Source organism: Argopecten irradians, chromosome 8 (genome assembly GCF_041381155.1).
Source record: "Argopecten irradians isolate NY chromosome 8, Ai_NY, whole genome shotgun sequence".
NCBI lineage: Eukaryota > Metazoa > Mollusca > Bivalvia > Pectinida > Pectinidae > Argopecten > Argopecten irradians.
In genome coordinates, this window is record NC_091141.1 from 6,907,745 (window position 1) to 6,925,270 (window position 17,526).

General features: G+C 37.7%; 1 protein-coding gene across 3 annotated transcripts; it reads left to right on the forward strand.

Annotated features, from left to right (window-relative positions):
• Nucleotides 1–6: 6 nt before the first annotated feature.
• LOC138329226 (nuclear pore glycoprotein p62-like) lies at nucleotides 7–15,804 on the forward strand. 3 transcript variants are annotated; one of them, XM_069276053.1, is made up of 10 exons: nucleotides 7–92; nucleotides 6,475–6,520; nucleotides 6,921–7,214; nucleotides 7,486–7,587; nucleotides 8,590–9,241; nucleotides 9,613–9,760; nucleotides 10,521–10,705; nucleotides 11,443–11,554; nucleotides 13,752–13,818; nucleotides 15,693–15,804. In XM_069276053.1, exons 2-10 carry the CDS (start codon nucleotides 6,484–6,486, stop codon nucleotides 15,782–15,784), a joined length of 1,689 nt encoding a protein of 562 aa, XP_069132154.1. In that variant the 5' UTR covers nucleotides 7–92; nucleotides 6,475–6,483; the 3' UTR covers nucleotides 15,785–15,804. The 3 variants fall into 3 exon arrangements, with proteins under 3 accessions (XP_069132154.1, XP_069132153.1, XP_069132156.1); XM_069276052.1 differs by lacking the exon at nucleotides 7–92 and adding an exon at nucleotides 116–285; XM_069276055.1 differs by lacking the exon at nucleotides 7–92 and adding an exon at nucleotides 1,346–1,367.
• Nucleotides 15,805–17,526: the final 1,722 nt, after the last annotated feature.

Here is a 17,526-nt window from a genome sequence, read left to right on the forward strand (position 1 = left end):
CTCTGCCTTTTACGTGCCCCTAAGCTTTTTGTTGATACAGATTATTTCATATATTTTGGGCTAAGGGGAATCCCGCCACTAGAGTCTACAAGGTAGGTTTAACTTCCCAGCATTTCGTGCTCTTTATAAAAATGAGATAATGAGGCACTTGCTATTTCATATAAAATATTGATGCTTCTCGTGATATATTTAATGATAAGGTTGCTGCCGTTTCAATATTTCTGCTCAAGGATCCTACACACCACATGTTTACAGTCCATTGGCATTGATGAAACTGAAAGTATGGTGAGTTAACCATTCTATATGGCCATGGTTAATTTGGTTAGACACGTTACGATGAAGATCCCTGTTGTACCATGCAAATTAAGTCACACATTGACAAATCGAGAAGATACAGCACGGAATACTGTGGTTTCAGGTTACCCTACCTACCCCTCTGACCCTAGCTATTTTATCACGCACTTTAAAAAAAAAATGTAGTCTGAAGTTTTCAGCTTAGATTTTTACACTTGCTTTAAGTATATCCAGATAAAGTCAAAATATGAATCATTCACGGCATGGGAAGAGCGAAGCTTTACTTGTTTATTTTCTTTTCTCTTCTAAGTCGAAGACAATTTAAAAATAAAAGGACATATTGTAAAGTAGACATATATGCTATATATAATAATTGTCTAGCATAATGAAACTTTTATTTTAAACAGAACTCAAAGATTCGGATATGGACATTGATTTTATGTGTCCATGCAGTGTACTTTTCCTTGCATTACATATATATACATGTTACCGGAACAGAGCTTCAAAAGAGCGCTCTTATTACTGCAATGAGAAATAAAAGACTTCTAGCCAGCCTAAAGCCTGAAAGTCAAATTACTTTGTAATGTGGTAATAAAGCAACAGACCACCATCCCCCCGCCCCCCCCCCCCCCAAAAAAAAAATATATATATATAAAATGAAATAAATAAAAAAAATCCTTACCGACCTAGCTACCCTATTTTTTTCAGTCATGTAACCTGAAACATACATATAATTGTTTTGGCCTTTTCAGAACAGGCAGCAAATTAGCAAAACTAGAAGAGACATGTACACAATACAGGTATCTGCTGTCATCCTCAATTCTCAAGGGGTACTATCACTATAGAATAAGTCATAGGAAAGCTGAAGGCAGTTCATGGTCAGGAGAGAAAAAAATGACCATGCAATCACAGCCTGAAGAGACATCCTTTTAAGACTACATAGACAGCAACACCCAACATAAAGCCACTCATTAACAGTGTACTCATTCAATCCTTTTGAATTTATATATAATTACTTCAAAGGACCAATTAAACTCAAGCTCCCTGTCTCATCTGTGGTTTCACACAGAGCCTTAAGTTTTGTTATATATCTGTGGCCCTGGTGATGAAACAGCCCAACACTATCTTTTCATATGTCCTTTATTTAATGAACAAAGATCATCACTCAGAACCAAAATACATAACTCTAATATTCCCCCATTCGCATTTTAATACAAAAACTTTGCTGCATGGCTGTGACAATTGTGATGAAGAAAAAAATACATATTTATTGCAATGCATATCAGAATATATATCTGAAACTAAAAGATTTTTTTAGATTTTTCTACTATGATAGGTTGGGGAGATACACTAATAATAATATTCGTTCATAATGTAATGTTAAATGCTATGATATTTTGTTGATAATTGTACTATATCAGATTTGTTCGAAGATGGCTAATATAGGCTTTGCCTGTTGCCAAATTCATTTGCATATTATTTGCAATAAAATTTGTTGAAATGAAATATCTGGGGTGGATTAAAACAGCAGTGATAGAAGGATGATCCGAGACTGTTAATGCAGCTACATGTATAGGCATTTGCCACTACATGTATATACCATATTTCACTGCAAGTAAACAAAACATGGCGGCCGAAAAGTAAAGCATGGTTTCTCCAACTGATCGTGAACTACAGGTACGTTACGTTCACAAATAAACATATTTGAAACTGTAAATGCCTTAAGTAGATGTTTTAGGTAATGATTGTATTGAGTTAGAATCCACGACTGCAGAAACGATCTGCATCAATGACGAATATCTTTTGCCGATTCATGTAAAAAAAATTGACAAGCTGTACGAACACTAAAACGTGTTGACCATGCCAATATGAAGTGTTCATGGAAGCATATATCGGCGTATTTTGTTGAAAATAACCTCCAATTAAATATGAGCACTGTCCACAATTCGTAGTTATTGATAATTAAATTAAATCACCCGTGAATTAACTTGAATTAAATGACAAAAATAACAAGCACACAAACAGTTGTTTACTACGTGATTTTTCTATGCGGATAAAACAAACAAAAAGAAGTTCCGATACAAAGTCATTTTGCTGATATTTTTAGCCCACCATCATCAGATGGTGGGCTATTCAAATCGCCCTGCGTCCGTGGTCCGTCGTCCGTCTGTAAACAATGCTTGTTATCACTATTTCTTAAAAACTGCTGCAGGGATTTTGTTCAAACTTCACATGGAGGGTCCCCTTGGTCCATATTTGTGCCATACAGATTTTGAGGCTGATCGGAAAAACAAGATGGCCGCCAGGCAGCCATCTTTGATTTTGGCAGTTGAAGTTTGTTATCGATATTTCTTGAGAACTACTAAAGGGATTTTGTTCAAACTTCACATGGAGGTTACCCTTGGTCCCTAGTTGTGCCATACAGATTTTGAGGCTGATCGGAAAAACAAGATGGCCGCCAGGCAGCCATCTTTGATTTTGGCAATTGAAGTTTGTTATCGATATTTCTTGAGAACTACTGAAGGGATTTTGTTCAAACTTCACATGGAGGGTCCCCTTGGTCCATATTTGTGCCATACAGATTTTGTGGCTGATCGGAAAAACAAGTTGGCCGCCAGGCAGCCATCTTTGATTTTGGCGGTTGAAGTTTGTTATCGCTATTTCTTGAGAACTAATGAAGGGATCCGATTTTGTTCAAACTTCACATGGAGGTTACCCTTGGTCCCTAGTTGTGCCATACAGATTTTGAGGCTGATCGGAAAAACAAGATGGCCGCCAGGCAGCCATCTTTGATTTTGGCAGTTGCAGTTTGTTATCGATATTTCTTGAGAACTACTGAAGGGATTTTGTTCAAACTTCACATGGAGGTTACCCTTGGTCCCTAGTTGTGCCATACAGATTTTGAGGCTGATCGGAAAAACAAGATGGCCGCCAGGCAGCCATCTTTGATTTTGGCAGTTGAAGTTTGTTATCGATATTTCTTAAGAACTAATGAAGGGATTTTGTTCAAACTTCACATGGAGGTTACCCTTGGTCCCTAGTTGTGCCATACAGATTTTGCGGCTGATCGGAAAAACAAGATGGCCGCCAGGCAGCCATCTTTGATTTTGGCAGTTGAAGTTTGTTATCGATATTTCTTGAGAACTAATGAAGGGATCCGATTTTGTTCAAACTTCACATGGAGGTTACCCTTGGTCCTTAGTTGTGCCATACAGATTTTGAGGCTGATCGGAAAAACAAGATGGCTTCCAGGCAGCCATCTTTGATTTTGGCAGTTGAAGTTTGTTATTGATATTTCTTGAGAACTACTGAAGGGATTTTGTTCAAACTTCACATGGAGGTTACCCTTGGTCCCTAGTTGTGCCATACAGATTTTGAGGCTGATCGGAAAAACAAGATGGCCGCCAGGCAGCCATCTTTGATTTTGGCAGTTGAAGTTTGTTATCGATATTTCTTAAGAACTAATGAAGGGATTTTGTTCAAACTTCACATGGAGGTTACCCTTGGTCCCTAGTTGTGCCATACAGATTTTGCGGCTGATCGGGAAAAACAAGATGGCCGCCAGGCAGCCATCTTTGATTTTGGCAGTTGAAGTTTGTTATCGATATTTCTTGAGAACTAATGAAGGGATCCGATTTTGTTCAAACTTCACATGGAGGTTACCCTTGGTCCTTAGTTGTGCCATACAGATTTTGAGGCTGATCGGAAAAACAAGATGGCTTCCAGGCAGCCATCTTTGATTTTGGCAGTTGAAGTTTGTTATTGATATTTCTTGAGAACTACTGAAGGGATTTTGTTCAAACTTCACATGGAGGTTACCCTTGGTCCTTAGTTGTACCATACAGATTTTGAGGCTGATCGGAAAAACAAGATGGCCGCCGGGCAGCCATCTTTGATTTTGGCAGTTGAAGTTTGTTATCAATATTTCTTGAGAACTGCTGAAGGGATTTTGTTCAAACTTCACATGGAGGTTACCCTTGGTCCCTAGTTGTGCCATAAAGATTTTGAGGCTGATCGGAAAAACAAGATGGCAGCCAGGCAGCCATCTTTGATTTTGGCAGTTGAAGTTTGTTATTGATATTTCTTGAGAACTACTGAAGGGATTTTGTTCAAACTTCACATGGAGGGTACCCTTGGTCCTTAGTTGTGCCATACAGATTTTGAGGCTGATCGGAAAAACAAGATGGCCGCCAGGCAGCCATCTTTGATTTTGGCAGTTGAAATTTGTTCTCGATATTTCTTGAGAACTACTGAAGGGATTTTGTTCAAACTTCACATGGAGGTTACCCTTGGTCCCTATTTGTGCCATACAGATTTCGCGGCTGATAGGAAAAACAAGATGGCCGCCAGGGGGCCATCTTGGATTTTGATAGTTAAGGTTTGATATCCCCATTTCTCAAAAAGTGCTGAAGGGATCTTTCTCAAATTTAATATGTAGTTTCCCCTAGGGCCCTTGTTGTGCATATTGCATTTTTGGACCAATCGATGAACAAGATGGCCACCAGGCCGCCATCTTGGATTTCGATAGTTAAAGTTTGTTATGGCTATTTCTCAGATAGTACTGAAGGGATCTGTCTCAAATTTCATATATAGGTTTCCCTAGGGACCTAGTTGTGTATATTGCATTTTGGGACCAATTGGTTAACAAGATGGCCGCCAGGCAGCCATCTTGGATTTTGTTATTCAAAGTTTGTTATCGCTATTTCTCAGAAAGTACTGAAGGGATCTGTCTCAAAATTCATATGTAGGTTCCCCTAGGGCCCTAGTTGTGCATATTGTGATTTGGGACCGATCGGTCAACAAAATTGCTGCCAGGCAGCCATCTTGGATTTTTATATTCAAAGGTTGTTATCGCTATTTCTCAGAAAGTATTGAATGGATTTTTCTCCAATTTCACATGTAGGTTCCCCTAGGGCCCTAGTTGTGCATATTGTGATTTGGGACAGATTGATCAACAAGATGGCGGCCAAGGAGTCATCTTGGATTTTGATAGTTGAAGATTGTTACCGCTATTTCTCAAAAGGTACTGAAGCGATCTGTCTCAAATTTCATATGTAGTATGTTTGAAAAAGTTTTAAAAAGTAGAGAAAAGATCCATCTTTCCTTTGTCAGATATAGATCATTCTTTGGTGGGCGCCAAGATCCCTCCGGGATCTCTTGTTTATTACTCCATTGCTCAATCCATCATCCAGTAAACTGAAAAATAGGTGGGGGTCTTATTTGCAGACATCCCCCTAAGTCTGAAAATGTGTCAGAATAGGTGGGGGTCTTATTTGTGGTCAAATATGGTATGAGTATTTCTTTAGATTCTTACATTCCTTAATTGGTAAAAAAATACTCGATTCATGATCAGTCTATCAATATGGTTAAATGTTGCTGATCCTTAGCTTAGGTGAGTTAACTAGGTCATCTTATTGTCAGTATGACATAAGTATTAGATATCACCTGGTATTGTAATTATAATAATGATTGTGGATCGATCGCCAGAGACTTGCAGATAGCTAAGAGAATCAGGCTAGTGGTTGGAGGGTCCTGAATTATGGCTATGCATTTTTCCACTCATACTACATAACAAGGAGACACAGTATACAACAGCCTTTAATTAATTATCCCCGCGAACGCTTTGGGGGATATGATTGGCTTTCCGTGGCGTCTCTCGAGTATCGTTTCCGCTTAACTCCTAAACTTCAATGTACATGTTAGGCTAGTGCTCTAGTTGTGCTTTTGCTAATGGAACCTTCATTTGTACTTTTTCTTTACCATGGAAACTTATTCAAAATACATATTATTAACAGGTGTGAAAAGTTGGTCAGTCTCTGTTGTGCCTTTGCTAATGGAACTCATTTTCATACTTTTTGTACATGGAAACTTATAAAATACTTTATTAAAGTTTCCTTCTATTCGGCTTACAAAAACTTCATTTGGCTCACGAACTTTCTGTACATTAGGAGTGCTCTAGTTTGGATACCATGGAAATTTATTAAAAATACAACTGGGGGGGAAATGCAAGCTTGCGGCCTTTAACATCAACACAGTGTGAAAAGGCAAATCACCTGCCTGATCACATGGGTTTTTCTCCCAGCACTCTGGTTTCCATCCACTTTAAGACACCTCTTGCACTTATACCTGGACCCTCAAAAGTGACATTTGTCTAAGTTATATAACTTGTTTTTGTTTTAGATTCCCAGTATGTTTGGCGGTGGACAGCAGCCAGGAGGAACTGGTAGTAAGTATTTTTATCCAGGTTTCTCTCTGTTCACCATTCAACTTTAATTATAGCTGGTAACTGATCAAAACAAAATAAATGATGAGATGACATACCATGTATATATCATCTTTTGGTAAAGGTTTTCATTAAGTATCTGTCACATCCTATATTATTCTGTCCAATAGTGTCCCTTCTTACTATGTCCTAGCTGTCCTGTTTTGATAATGGCAAAGGAATATATGTCTTACAAACAGTTCTAGTTATAATTTGGAAAAAAAAACAATAATTATACACAAATATCATGATCATGGGGACATTAATCCAGTCATAGGTATAGGTACTATATGTTTCTTCTTTTGACATTACACAACTCTGACTTTCCAGATTTATAGTAATATATAATATACCTTTGTTGTAGGTTTTAACTTTGGTGCGGCTACACCAGCTACTCAAGCTTCTACAGGTAGTGGGTTTAAGTTTGGAGCCCCTACTGCAGCCTCTACTCCTGCTGTGGGAGGATTTAACTTTGGTGGTCAGACCAGTGCTGCTGCTACCACTCCAGCGACAGGCTTTAACTTTGGTGGTCAGACCAGTGCTGCTGCCACTACTCCAGCGACAGGGTTTAACTTTGGTACAGCAACCACTCAGGCTAGCACTGCTGCACCCACAGCAGCCCCAGCCGGCCTTGGAACAGGATTCAACTTTAACACCCGTAAGATTTCCTTTTATTGGTAAATAGAAATTCTCAATTTCATTGACTTCAGCAAAACACAGGTCTATTGCAAATATCAGAACATGTGTTATTTAATGTAGTGGGTGAGAAGAATTTAGACCCTGTTCGTATCTCCTGTGAGATGTTACCACATCTATGGAGAATTTTGTACTATGTGGATGGATGGGAATGAGTAGACATGAGAAGACATTATAATTTCCACTTTAAAGTTTGTTTGTTATGATGGGGCATATGTTTTGATTATCTACAGCTGCCGCTTCAACACCAGCTACAGGGATAGCCCAGCCAGTGGCTGCTGCTACACCATTCAACTTCGCTAGCTCCATCAGCTCTACAACTTCTGCTACAGCAGGTATTGGATATATTCCCTCATTATGACAACAGATTTGACCATTTTCTAGTCAGGATATCCATGGTGACATATACTTCAGTAAAATTAAGGAATATATTGTTGAATAAGAAACTGACACAAAACAGTTACAATGTACCTCTGTATCAGATGATTAGGATTCTTTCCAACTCTTTAGCTGAAATCACTTAAATGGTATTAAACCACTTTCTACAGAAGTGTAGTTACATCTTTTCGGTTATATAATTATAAAATATTTATGATTTGTTCATCATGTATGTAAAACTTTAATATGGGGGTTTCGAGATCTGAAAACGATTTGTAAAGTACACTTTACCGTCGATTAGTCCCACCTTCTGGTGATAATGATGTCATGAAACTTAACGTCAAATGATGACGCCATAATCACCGGATGGTGGCACTAAACGACAGTAAATTGTGCTATAATAACATTATTTTGGGATCTCGAAGCCCTCGTATTGACAGTGTGTAACCAGAATGTCATACAATACGGTACTGGGTCCTAGGTATGAATTACACTGACTTTTATTTACAAATGCCACCTTTGCTGCAGCTCTGATAATGATTCACAAACTTGTGTACATTGATCTAGCATTTTAGTCTGATGTAACTTGAATAGAAACCAAAAATAGTATACAGCATCAACTGAAATGATGATGGCATTTATGGTATCTGTTTCAACAGTCTTTTTGACTGAACATGATTTCTACCTCAATGTTTGATGGATCCAATGGAATTTGTAGGATTTGAGTGGTGAAATATTAACACAGTAAATGCAGTCTACGTGTACCCAGGGATAAATAAATGTCTGTACACGTGGGACCGAGGATGTGACTGACCTAAGTGTTATTCAGGTTATACATTACAATCAGAGATGTGTTTATTTTCTGCATTTTTAGGCATTATTAATCAATCTGATTTGTAAGCTTTATCTAAAAATACACTTTAGATTTCTCACTCTGACATGAAAATTCTTACTTTAAGGTACACCCGGACTTCTAAGTACACCATCAACTCAGTCAACAGGACTTAAACTAGGTGGCAGTACTACAGCTCCAGGTCTGACACTAGGTGGCAGCACTGCGGCATCTGGACTGACACTAGGTAGCAGTACTCCAGCTTCAACTGGACTGTCACTTGGTGGCAGCACTCCAGCTCCTGGTCAAACACTAGGTGGCAACACTGCTGCTTCAACTGGTCTGACATTAGGTGGCAGCACTGCGGCACCTGGCCTGACACTAGGTGGCAGCACCCCAGCTTCAACTGGACTGACACTAGGCGGCAACACAGCAGCTCCAGGTTTGAACCTAGGTGGCAGCACAGCTCCTTCAACTGGTCTAACACTAGGTGGCAGCGCTCCTTCAACTAGTCTTGCACTAGGTGGCAGCACTGCTGCACCAGGACTGACACTAGGTGGCAGCTCTGCTGCATCTACAGGACTTACTTTAGGGACAGGCACACCTGCATCTACTGGCCTTACACTTGGAGCAAGTACAACAGCAAATACAGGACTGAAATTACCATCAACAGCAGCTACAACAACCACAGCTTCTACAGGCTTATCTCTGCAGGGGACTCTGGCCCCAAAGTCTACAGCAGTAGGCTTCACGGCTCCCACAGCAGCCACAGCTACTACGTAACTATCAGTACTACTCCACATATAACAGTGAACATCAATTGTAGTTTAAAATAATTGCATTTTCATTTATATTTAAAGTTGCAGATTTTATGAGCTGAAACATTCACTTTATTCGATTGAATGAAAATAGGAAACAAATTTGCAAAAGTTTAGCATCCAGTTTCATTAGATTTCATGTCTTGATTTGCTGTAAAATTACATAATGGAATGAAATAAAGTTTATATTATGTTTAATTCAGGTTTAGCGGGATCTGAAATTATCATTTCATCAGTATATGTGTCGCTGTAATGGACTGTGATAATAATTGAATCTTAAATCTGTCATTCTCTGTTGTGTTTACTGAACTGTTCATTTGTCCTTGTCTCAGAGCACCTCAGAAACAGATCACATACCAGCAGTTAGAGGACAACATCAACAAATGGATGTCAGAATTAGACAAACAGGAGAAGGACTTCCTAGAGCAAGCTACACAAGTCAACGGCTGGGACCGTCTTCTCATAGACAATGGAGAAAAGGTTGGTTCAACATCAGGACATTTCTGATAAACCAAATGTATTAGTCAACTTTATAGATAACAAACCAGAAAACAAAATGTTATCATCTCTATAGATATGCATAGAATATGGATGATGGCGAACCAGGGCAAAGGCTATCATCTTCAGTCACTCTTGATATTGGAAATAAAGCATTAGTGTCTTTAGCTACTCTAGATATGAAAAACTGGCTAAGATGAAGTTAATAATTTTAATGAAAAAAATGCAGAATTTTGATTATTTAAAGAGGTCCATAAGCAAACATTTGATTGCATGATTTAATAGCTTTTAGATCATTAAAGTGAATAGTCGGGCAAAGAAAACCAGTCTAAATGCGTTCATTGGCCTTCCAAAAGTTCTCACATATTAATACGACGGCCAAGTTCTGCTTACGTTTCCCAGTTCTGACCATTAAAGTAAAGGAAAGTTGAAAGCATTGAAAGCGAGGCTGCGTGTAAATGTAACCACGGGCATAGTCAGCCGGGAGGACGTTTTAGGATTCCTATACTTTAAATTAATTTCTTCGTACGCAGACAGATTTTGGCGAGAGATTTTATTTTTCTATTTCATAAGAAATTATACTGGATACATTCACACCATTTTTACCGACTTTAGCCATCCTTGCCCGACTGTTCACTTTAAAATCTGCCAGAGGCAAGTTTTGATGTTTTCAAACAGCTTTTAGTTTCATTTACTTTTGTAGCATTATCTTAATATATCAGTCAAAATTATTCTGTTTCAGATTTCTGCTTTGAACAGTGATATGGAGCGGGTGAAGATAGACCAACAAAAACTCGACCACGAGCTTGACTTTATCAAATCTCAACAACAAGAATTATCTGACCTTTTGACCCCTCTAGAAAAATCTCTGGAACAACAACCGAATATTAACTTTCAGCAGCATGCTGATCTGGAGCGCGAGCACACGTAAAGCATACTTTTGATCACATGTTAGCCAAAGAGTAGTTGATACGAAAATTTGATTTGCAAAATGTTGAAATATGATTGAAACATATAACCCTTGAAAGACAAATCAAGAAAATTTATTTGATTATTTTTTTTTCTTCTAATTTTCTTGCTTTTATGTAAATAGTTAAAATTTGACCTCTTTTGATATCTGGGTAAACGATTGAAGTCATATTTTTCAACAATTTAACTTTATAAAATGATAACACTCTCTTGTCACAAAACACAGAAAGAACTCCCATGTTAGACAAATTACATATCCTAGCTAAAGCTTCTTATATATAATCTGAATGTTCTTTAAATAAAATTGTCCATAGAGTTTTATATTTTATCAAAATTCAAATCTGATGACCTTTGGATATGTTCTGACTGACTACCTAAAGGGACTAATAGATGTACGACACTAAAAATGTGGATATATTTTTGTGATATTTTTAATCAGAAATCAGGTGACTCCAAGGCCCATGGGCCGCATATTTGCTTTAAAAAAACATGAATTTTACCTGAATTTGCCTGTATATGTCATGTTGTTAGGCATTTGAAGCATTTTTGTATGTTTTGAACCATCAAATTGTGCTAATTCATATCCATGCTAATAATTCGCAACTCTTCTTTTTGCTTATGTGCAAAAATCTGACTGCATGTAAATAATGTGATGACAAAATGGATTATGTGTCTCCTATCAATATTGTACACAGGTACCAGTTAGCAGAGAATGTTGATGCCCAGCTGAAGAGGATGGTCCAGGACTTAAAAGAGATTATAGATCACCTTAATATGACTAACTCCAGTCAGGACAATTCAGACCCTGTAAGTTAATATTTCACCCCTGATCTCAGGAACCTCATCACCTTAATATGACTAACTCCAGTCAGGACAATTCAGACCCTGTAAGTTGATATTTCATCCCTGATCTCAGGAACCTCATCACCTTAATATGACTAACTCCAGTCAGGACAATTCAGACCCTGTAAGTTAATATTCCCCCCCTGATCTCAGGAACCTCATCACCTTAATATGACTAACTCCAGTCAGGACAATTCAGACCCTGTAAGTTTGATATTTCCCCCCTGATCTCAGGAACCTCATCACCTTAATATGACTAACTCCAGTCAGGACAATTCAGACCCTGTAAGTTAATATTCCCCCCCCCCTGATCTCAGGAACCTCATCACCTTAATATGACTAACTCCAGTCAGGACAATTCAGACCCTGTAAGTTTGATATTTCCCCCCTGATCTCAGGAACCTCATCACCTTAATATGACTAACTCCAGTCAGGACAATTCAGACCCTGTAAGTTTGATATTTCCCCCCTGATCTCAGGAACCTCATCACCTTAATATGACTAACTCCAGTCAGGACAATTCAGACCCTGTAAGTTAATATTCCCCCCCTGATCTCAGGAACCTCATCACCTTAATATGACTAACTCCAGTCAGGACAATTCAGACCCTGTAAGTTTGATATTTCCCCCCTGATCTCAGGAACCTCATCACCTTAATATGACTAACTCCAGTCAGGACAATTCAGACCCTGTAAGTTGATATTTCCCCCTGATCTCAGGAACCTCATTACCTTAATATGACTAACTCCAGTCAGGACAATTCAGACCCTGTAAGTTGATATTTCATCCTTGATTTCAGGAACCTCATCACCTTAATATGACTAACTCCAGTCAGGACAATTCAGACCCTGTAAGTTAATATTCCCCCCCTGATCTCAGGAACCTCATCACCTTAATATGACTAACTCCAGTCAGGACAATTCAGACCCTGTAAGTTTGATATTTCCCCCCTGATCTCAGGAACCTCATCACCTTAATATGACTAACTCCAGTCAGGACAATTCAGACCCTGTAAGTTAATATTCCCCCCCCCCCCCCCCTGATCTCAGGAACCTCATCACCTTAATATGACTAACTCCAGTCAGGACAATTCAGACCCTGTAAGTTAATATTTCACCCCTGATCTCAGGAACCTCATCACCTCAATATGACTAACTCCAGTCAGGACAATTCAGACCCTGTAATTAATATTTCACCCCTGATCTCAGGAACCTCATCACCTTAATATGACTAACTCCAGTCAGGACAATTCAGACCCTGTAAGTTAATATTTCACCCCTGATCTCAGGAACCTCATCACCTTAATATGACTAACTCCAGTCAGGACAATTCAGACCCTGTAAGTTGATATTTCACCCCTGAGCTCAGGAACCTCATCACCTTAATATGACTAACTCCAGTCAGGACAATTCAGACCCTGTAAGTTAATATTTCACCCCTGATCTCAGGAACCTCATCACCTTAATATGACTAACTCCAGTCAGGACAATTCAGACCCTGTAAGTTGATATTTCCCCCCTGATCTCAGGAACCTCATCACCTTAATATGACTAACTCCAGTCAGGACAATTCAGACCCTGTAAGTTAATATTTCACCCCTGATCTCAGGAACCTCATCACCTTAATATGACTAACTCCAGTCAGGACAATTCAGACCCTGTAAGTTTATATTTCACCCTGATCTCAGGAACCTCATCACCTTAATATGACTAACTCCAGTCAGGACAATTCAGACCCTGTAAGTTAATATTTCACCCCTGATCTCAGGAACCTCATCACCTTAATATGACTTACTCCAGTCAGGACAATTCAGACCCTGTAAGTTTATATTTCACCCTGATCTCAGGAACCTCATCACCTTAATATGACTAACTCCAGTCAGGACAATTCAGACCCTGTAAGTTTATATTTCACCCTGATCTCAGGAACCTCATCATCTACCTGGTACTCTACATTACTGTTACATCTAAGGCACATGCCAATAAAGGAATGATATGTCTGGAATGATGAATTACATCATTCCTGCCTGTCAATTGTGTATCATTAAATCAAACATTTCTTATTATCTTATCTGAAGTAACAGTCCCTTTTAACAAGTTTTTAGGTATCCTACATGCTGGAAGTGAGATGTTAATTGATAAATAACTGGGTCTTGTTTCAGACACAACAGATCACAAAGATCCTAAACTCACACATGGACTCCTTACAATGGATTGATCAGAACACAGGTAGGCATATCTCTGTGAAGAATATAAACAAAAAAGTGTACACAATTCTCATCCAACTTTGAAACATGTAGATACTGGTATATGTTTACAGTTTGCACTGACATGGACTCAATAACCATTCTTTCTAGTATTAACAACACGTGCGGCGATTCTATTGTTACGGGAATAGTCGCTGGCGTAGCAACATGGGGTCATGACCTCACTTTTGGTGGGAACATATGAATGACTCTATTCCGATCAGCTGTTCAATCAAATTCTTTGATGATGACGGGGGAGAAAAATAATATGGATATTTTGATAAATAAAAACATGCAACTGTCGCAAGAATAAATAATATCAATTTGCGTGAAAAACTAAATATAAGGACTACATTTTGATTTTGTTTAAGGTTATGAGGGTATTATGATAATGGATCCCGTGGAAATTTTTGCCGGGTCATTATACCCTCATAACCTCAACAATATCAAAACATATTCCTTAAATATTGATGTAACTATTTTTTAACTTCATAGGGGTATGAAAGAAATTTTGTTTGCAAACTGTGTGAATTCGTATAGCTGATTCTCACAAAAGTTGGCAAACAAATTTTATTTCATAACCCGATGAAGTTAAGAAATAGTTACATTAATGCTTTAATTAATTTTCAGGCTACTTGATAGCCTAATATACACTTAAATGTACGATTCCATTGATTTTCCGATGGATTATTTTTTTCTCAATCAATATGCAACGTCAACGTCAGTATTGTGACGTCATGATAACGTAGGGTTTTTGCGCCATTCTCGGATTTTTTCTTAATAGTAGTATGAAGAAAAAGTATCTGCCAATCAGAAAGTCAAATTTAGTATGAAAACAAATGAAAATTAATTATTTAAAGGGACAATTCATCCTACGAGAACATTAAAATTTGTGTATATATCGGAAGTTCTAATGGATATTAAATCAGTCGGTTTTACTGTGACATGTCAGAAAATCCCATGGTGGTGAAATGCGTGTGAAATATTCAAACTCACTCGCTGTCCACCATTACACATTGTGGTCGAATATCTTGTATGCCGAACCCAGTCTCTTGCTCGTAGAATAATGCTACTTTTGTCTAAAACTGCTCAAATCGCTCTGAGAGAAGTGTGTTTAATTTATTAGGTGAATTGTCTTGCCTAAAAAATCATATATCACCTCCACACTGGTTATGTAGTTCATTTTAAATGTGCGTACTTTTGGTTCGGATATGGGTACAGCGTACATATTTTACCTGCTGAATCGTATTGATCAACGATTTATAATTACAACGGTATCAATTAAAATACAAAACAATGACATGGAATTTGTCAATATCTTATGTTATATGTTTCATAAGAAATGTAGAACAAAACATTTATGCCATATTTTGCTTCTTGGTTATGTAAAAGAATTACTCTCAGTGAATTGTCCCTTTAAGAATGATCTTCAAAATCTTAGGTATTATCAAATTCTGTCTTATAAACATAATGAAATACTACTCTTTGACAGTGAAATGGTGATAGAAATGAGTGAACACAATTATTACAAACCATATACCATGAAGCTTTTTCTCAGTTAATTGGGAAGGTGCATTTTTACCTTATTTTAGGAAAGAAATAGGCAAAGAAAATTCCAGGAGTAAACTGAGGGAATTTGGAATAATTTTGAAATAATTTCCATTGGGAATGGAGTCCATTATCAGTCCTAAAAAGCTCATAGAAAAAGCCCTGTAACAGTATGCAAGAGTTGTAGACTTCAATATAAAGGGAATTGTATAGTGCTGAAATCTGTTCTGAGGATTCATTTGAGGATATGTGAAATCTTTGATATGAAATAGCTTTGCTGCGTTCTAAGATTCATCATTCACATTTCAGCTTTATTGGGAAGAAAAGTGGACGACATTTCCAAACAGATGGAGATGCAAAGGAAAGAACAAGAACGAAATTTTAGATTGGTTTACAACTGATCTCCAATGGTAGCGCAAGAGAAAGTCATATGTGAACTAGCATGGATGATTATGCATATAGAGAGGAGTTATATACCTGTGTATTAAAGTGACTGTAGATGTACTTCACACTAAAGTAAAGGCACCTTCATAGAGGAGACTCATTATTTGTTGTGTCTCCATGATGGTAAATCTACATTGGTATTGATCACGTATCATGGTGTTTGATTTGTAATGACATTGCTGTACTTCATACATCAACTCTATTACAGTTGTAAAATCATTTACATTGATGTTATTAAAGTACTATATAATAAAAATTTTCATTGTGAGATCTTGATTTATATTGCCGATTATATGATGTAGTACCTTAGCCTAGATGCCAGTGGCATGGTCAGAAGGGCTTGCCGGCACCTTGGTCTAAACGGCTGTGGTAGGGTCAGAGATCTAGCCATCACCATTGACCTACAAAGCCCCTCAAACTTTTACAAAATAAAGAAGACAATAAAAGAAGGTACAATGTGCAAACATTTCTAGAGTGGTCAAAAGGTTATTGATAGAATTTCTCAGTTCGTTCTTGAAATGAAAATTCCCCCAAGATTCTAGAAATAACTAATGATGTCCGGGTGTCTTGATATTTGTGAGTTTGTCAGGAAAATAAAATCTTTCCCGCGGAAGTCGATATAAATGATTGCATATTAGTAATAGTACGTCGTTAGGTCAAGGACTATGCTTGTGTTACTTTCTATGACCAACCAGCTGTACTGCTCGCATTACAAATAACGCACATGCAATGATTCCTTGCTATTGTTTAACAGTTTTAGATGGCAGGGTATTTGATGGCTTTTCATCCGTGGTTCTTCTATCTTTAAATAATAATTATTATCACTATTTCTCAGAAAGTGCTGCAGGATTTCCCATCAGTAGATTTTCCTTGGTTCTTAGTTATGCACATTGCATTTTGGGATTAATCAAGTTGCGAGATTGCAGACAATCTGGGATTTTGACAATTTAAAATTAGTATTTTTCAGAAAGCACTTCAGGGATTGCTCTCAAAGGACTGTATGGTTTGGATCCTTTTTGGCCCCAAAATTCATTAATTTTTCAAAACTGTTATTCAGTATTCATGTTTTATTCGAACTATTTAGCACATCCATGATTTAATTGTAATGGAAGTTTTCTAACTTTCACTTTTCAGCTTTAGTTGCAATGGTTACCATTCAAAATATGCATAACTTAGAAAATATGGAAATTTTGACAATTTTGGTCATATTTTGCTACGTTTTTGTCTAAGAAACCATAGAGCGCATCGATGGTGTTTAGTTAGGAAAAAAAAGTCTGTTTAGGGTTACCCGACCGACCCTAATTGTTTATCCCCGACCCTAATTTTTTTCCACTTATGCTTATTGCGTTTTGGAAGACGAAATGTCCACCAGGCAGCCATCTTTGATTTTGTCAAAGCAGTTTGTTATCGCTTTTCTGGAAAGTACCGAAGCGATAATTCTGAAACTTCATCATCACTATTTCTTAGAATATACTGAGGTTTCTTTCTGTAAGTGATTTTGAAATGTGGATTCGCTAATCCCATATGATATACAGTACATGTAAATAAAAGGCCACCCGGAGGACAAGGAAAAAGTCTTTATCGCTATTTCAAATTGTTATATAAATGGCCATTAGAGATCCTAAAAGTGTTCTTACTAAGGAGATGGTCTTCATACAGAGGTAATTGCTAAGGCAGTGTTCATGGTATACATTGTTAT

Coding starts and splice junctions, on each gene's coding strand:
- LOC138329226 (XM_069276052.1), top strand. CDS start 172: ATGCTTCTCGTGATATATTTAATGATAAGGTTGCTGCCGTTTCAATAT. Junction 7,588..8,589: donor TACAACTTCTGCTACAGCAG/GTATTGGATATA, acceptor TCTTACTTTAAG/GTACACCCGGACTTCTAAGT. Junction 13,819..15,692: donor ATGGATTGATCAGAACACAG/GTAGGCATATCT, acceptor TTCACATTTCAG/CTTTATTGGGAAGAAAAGTG.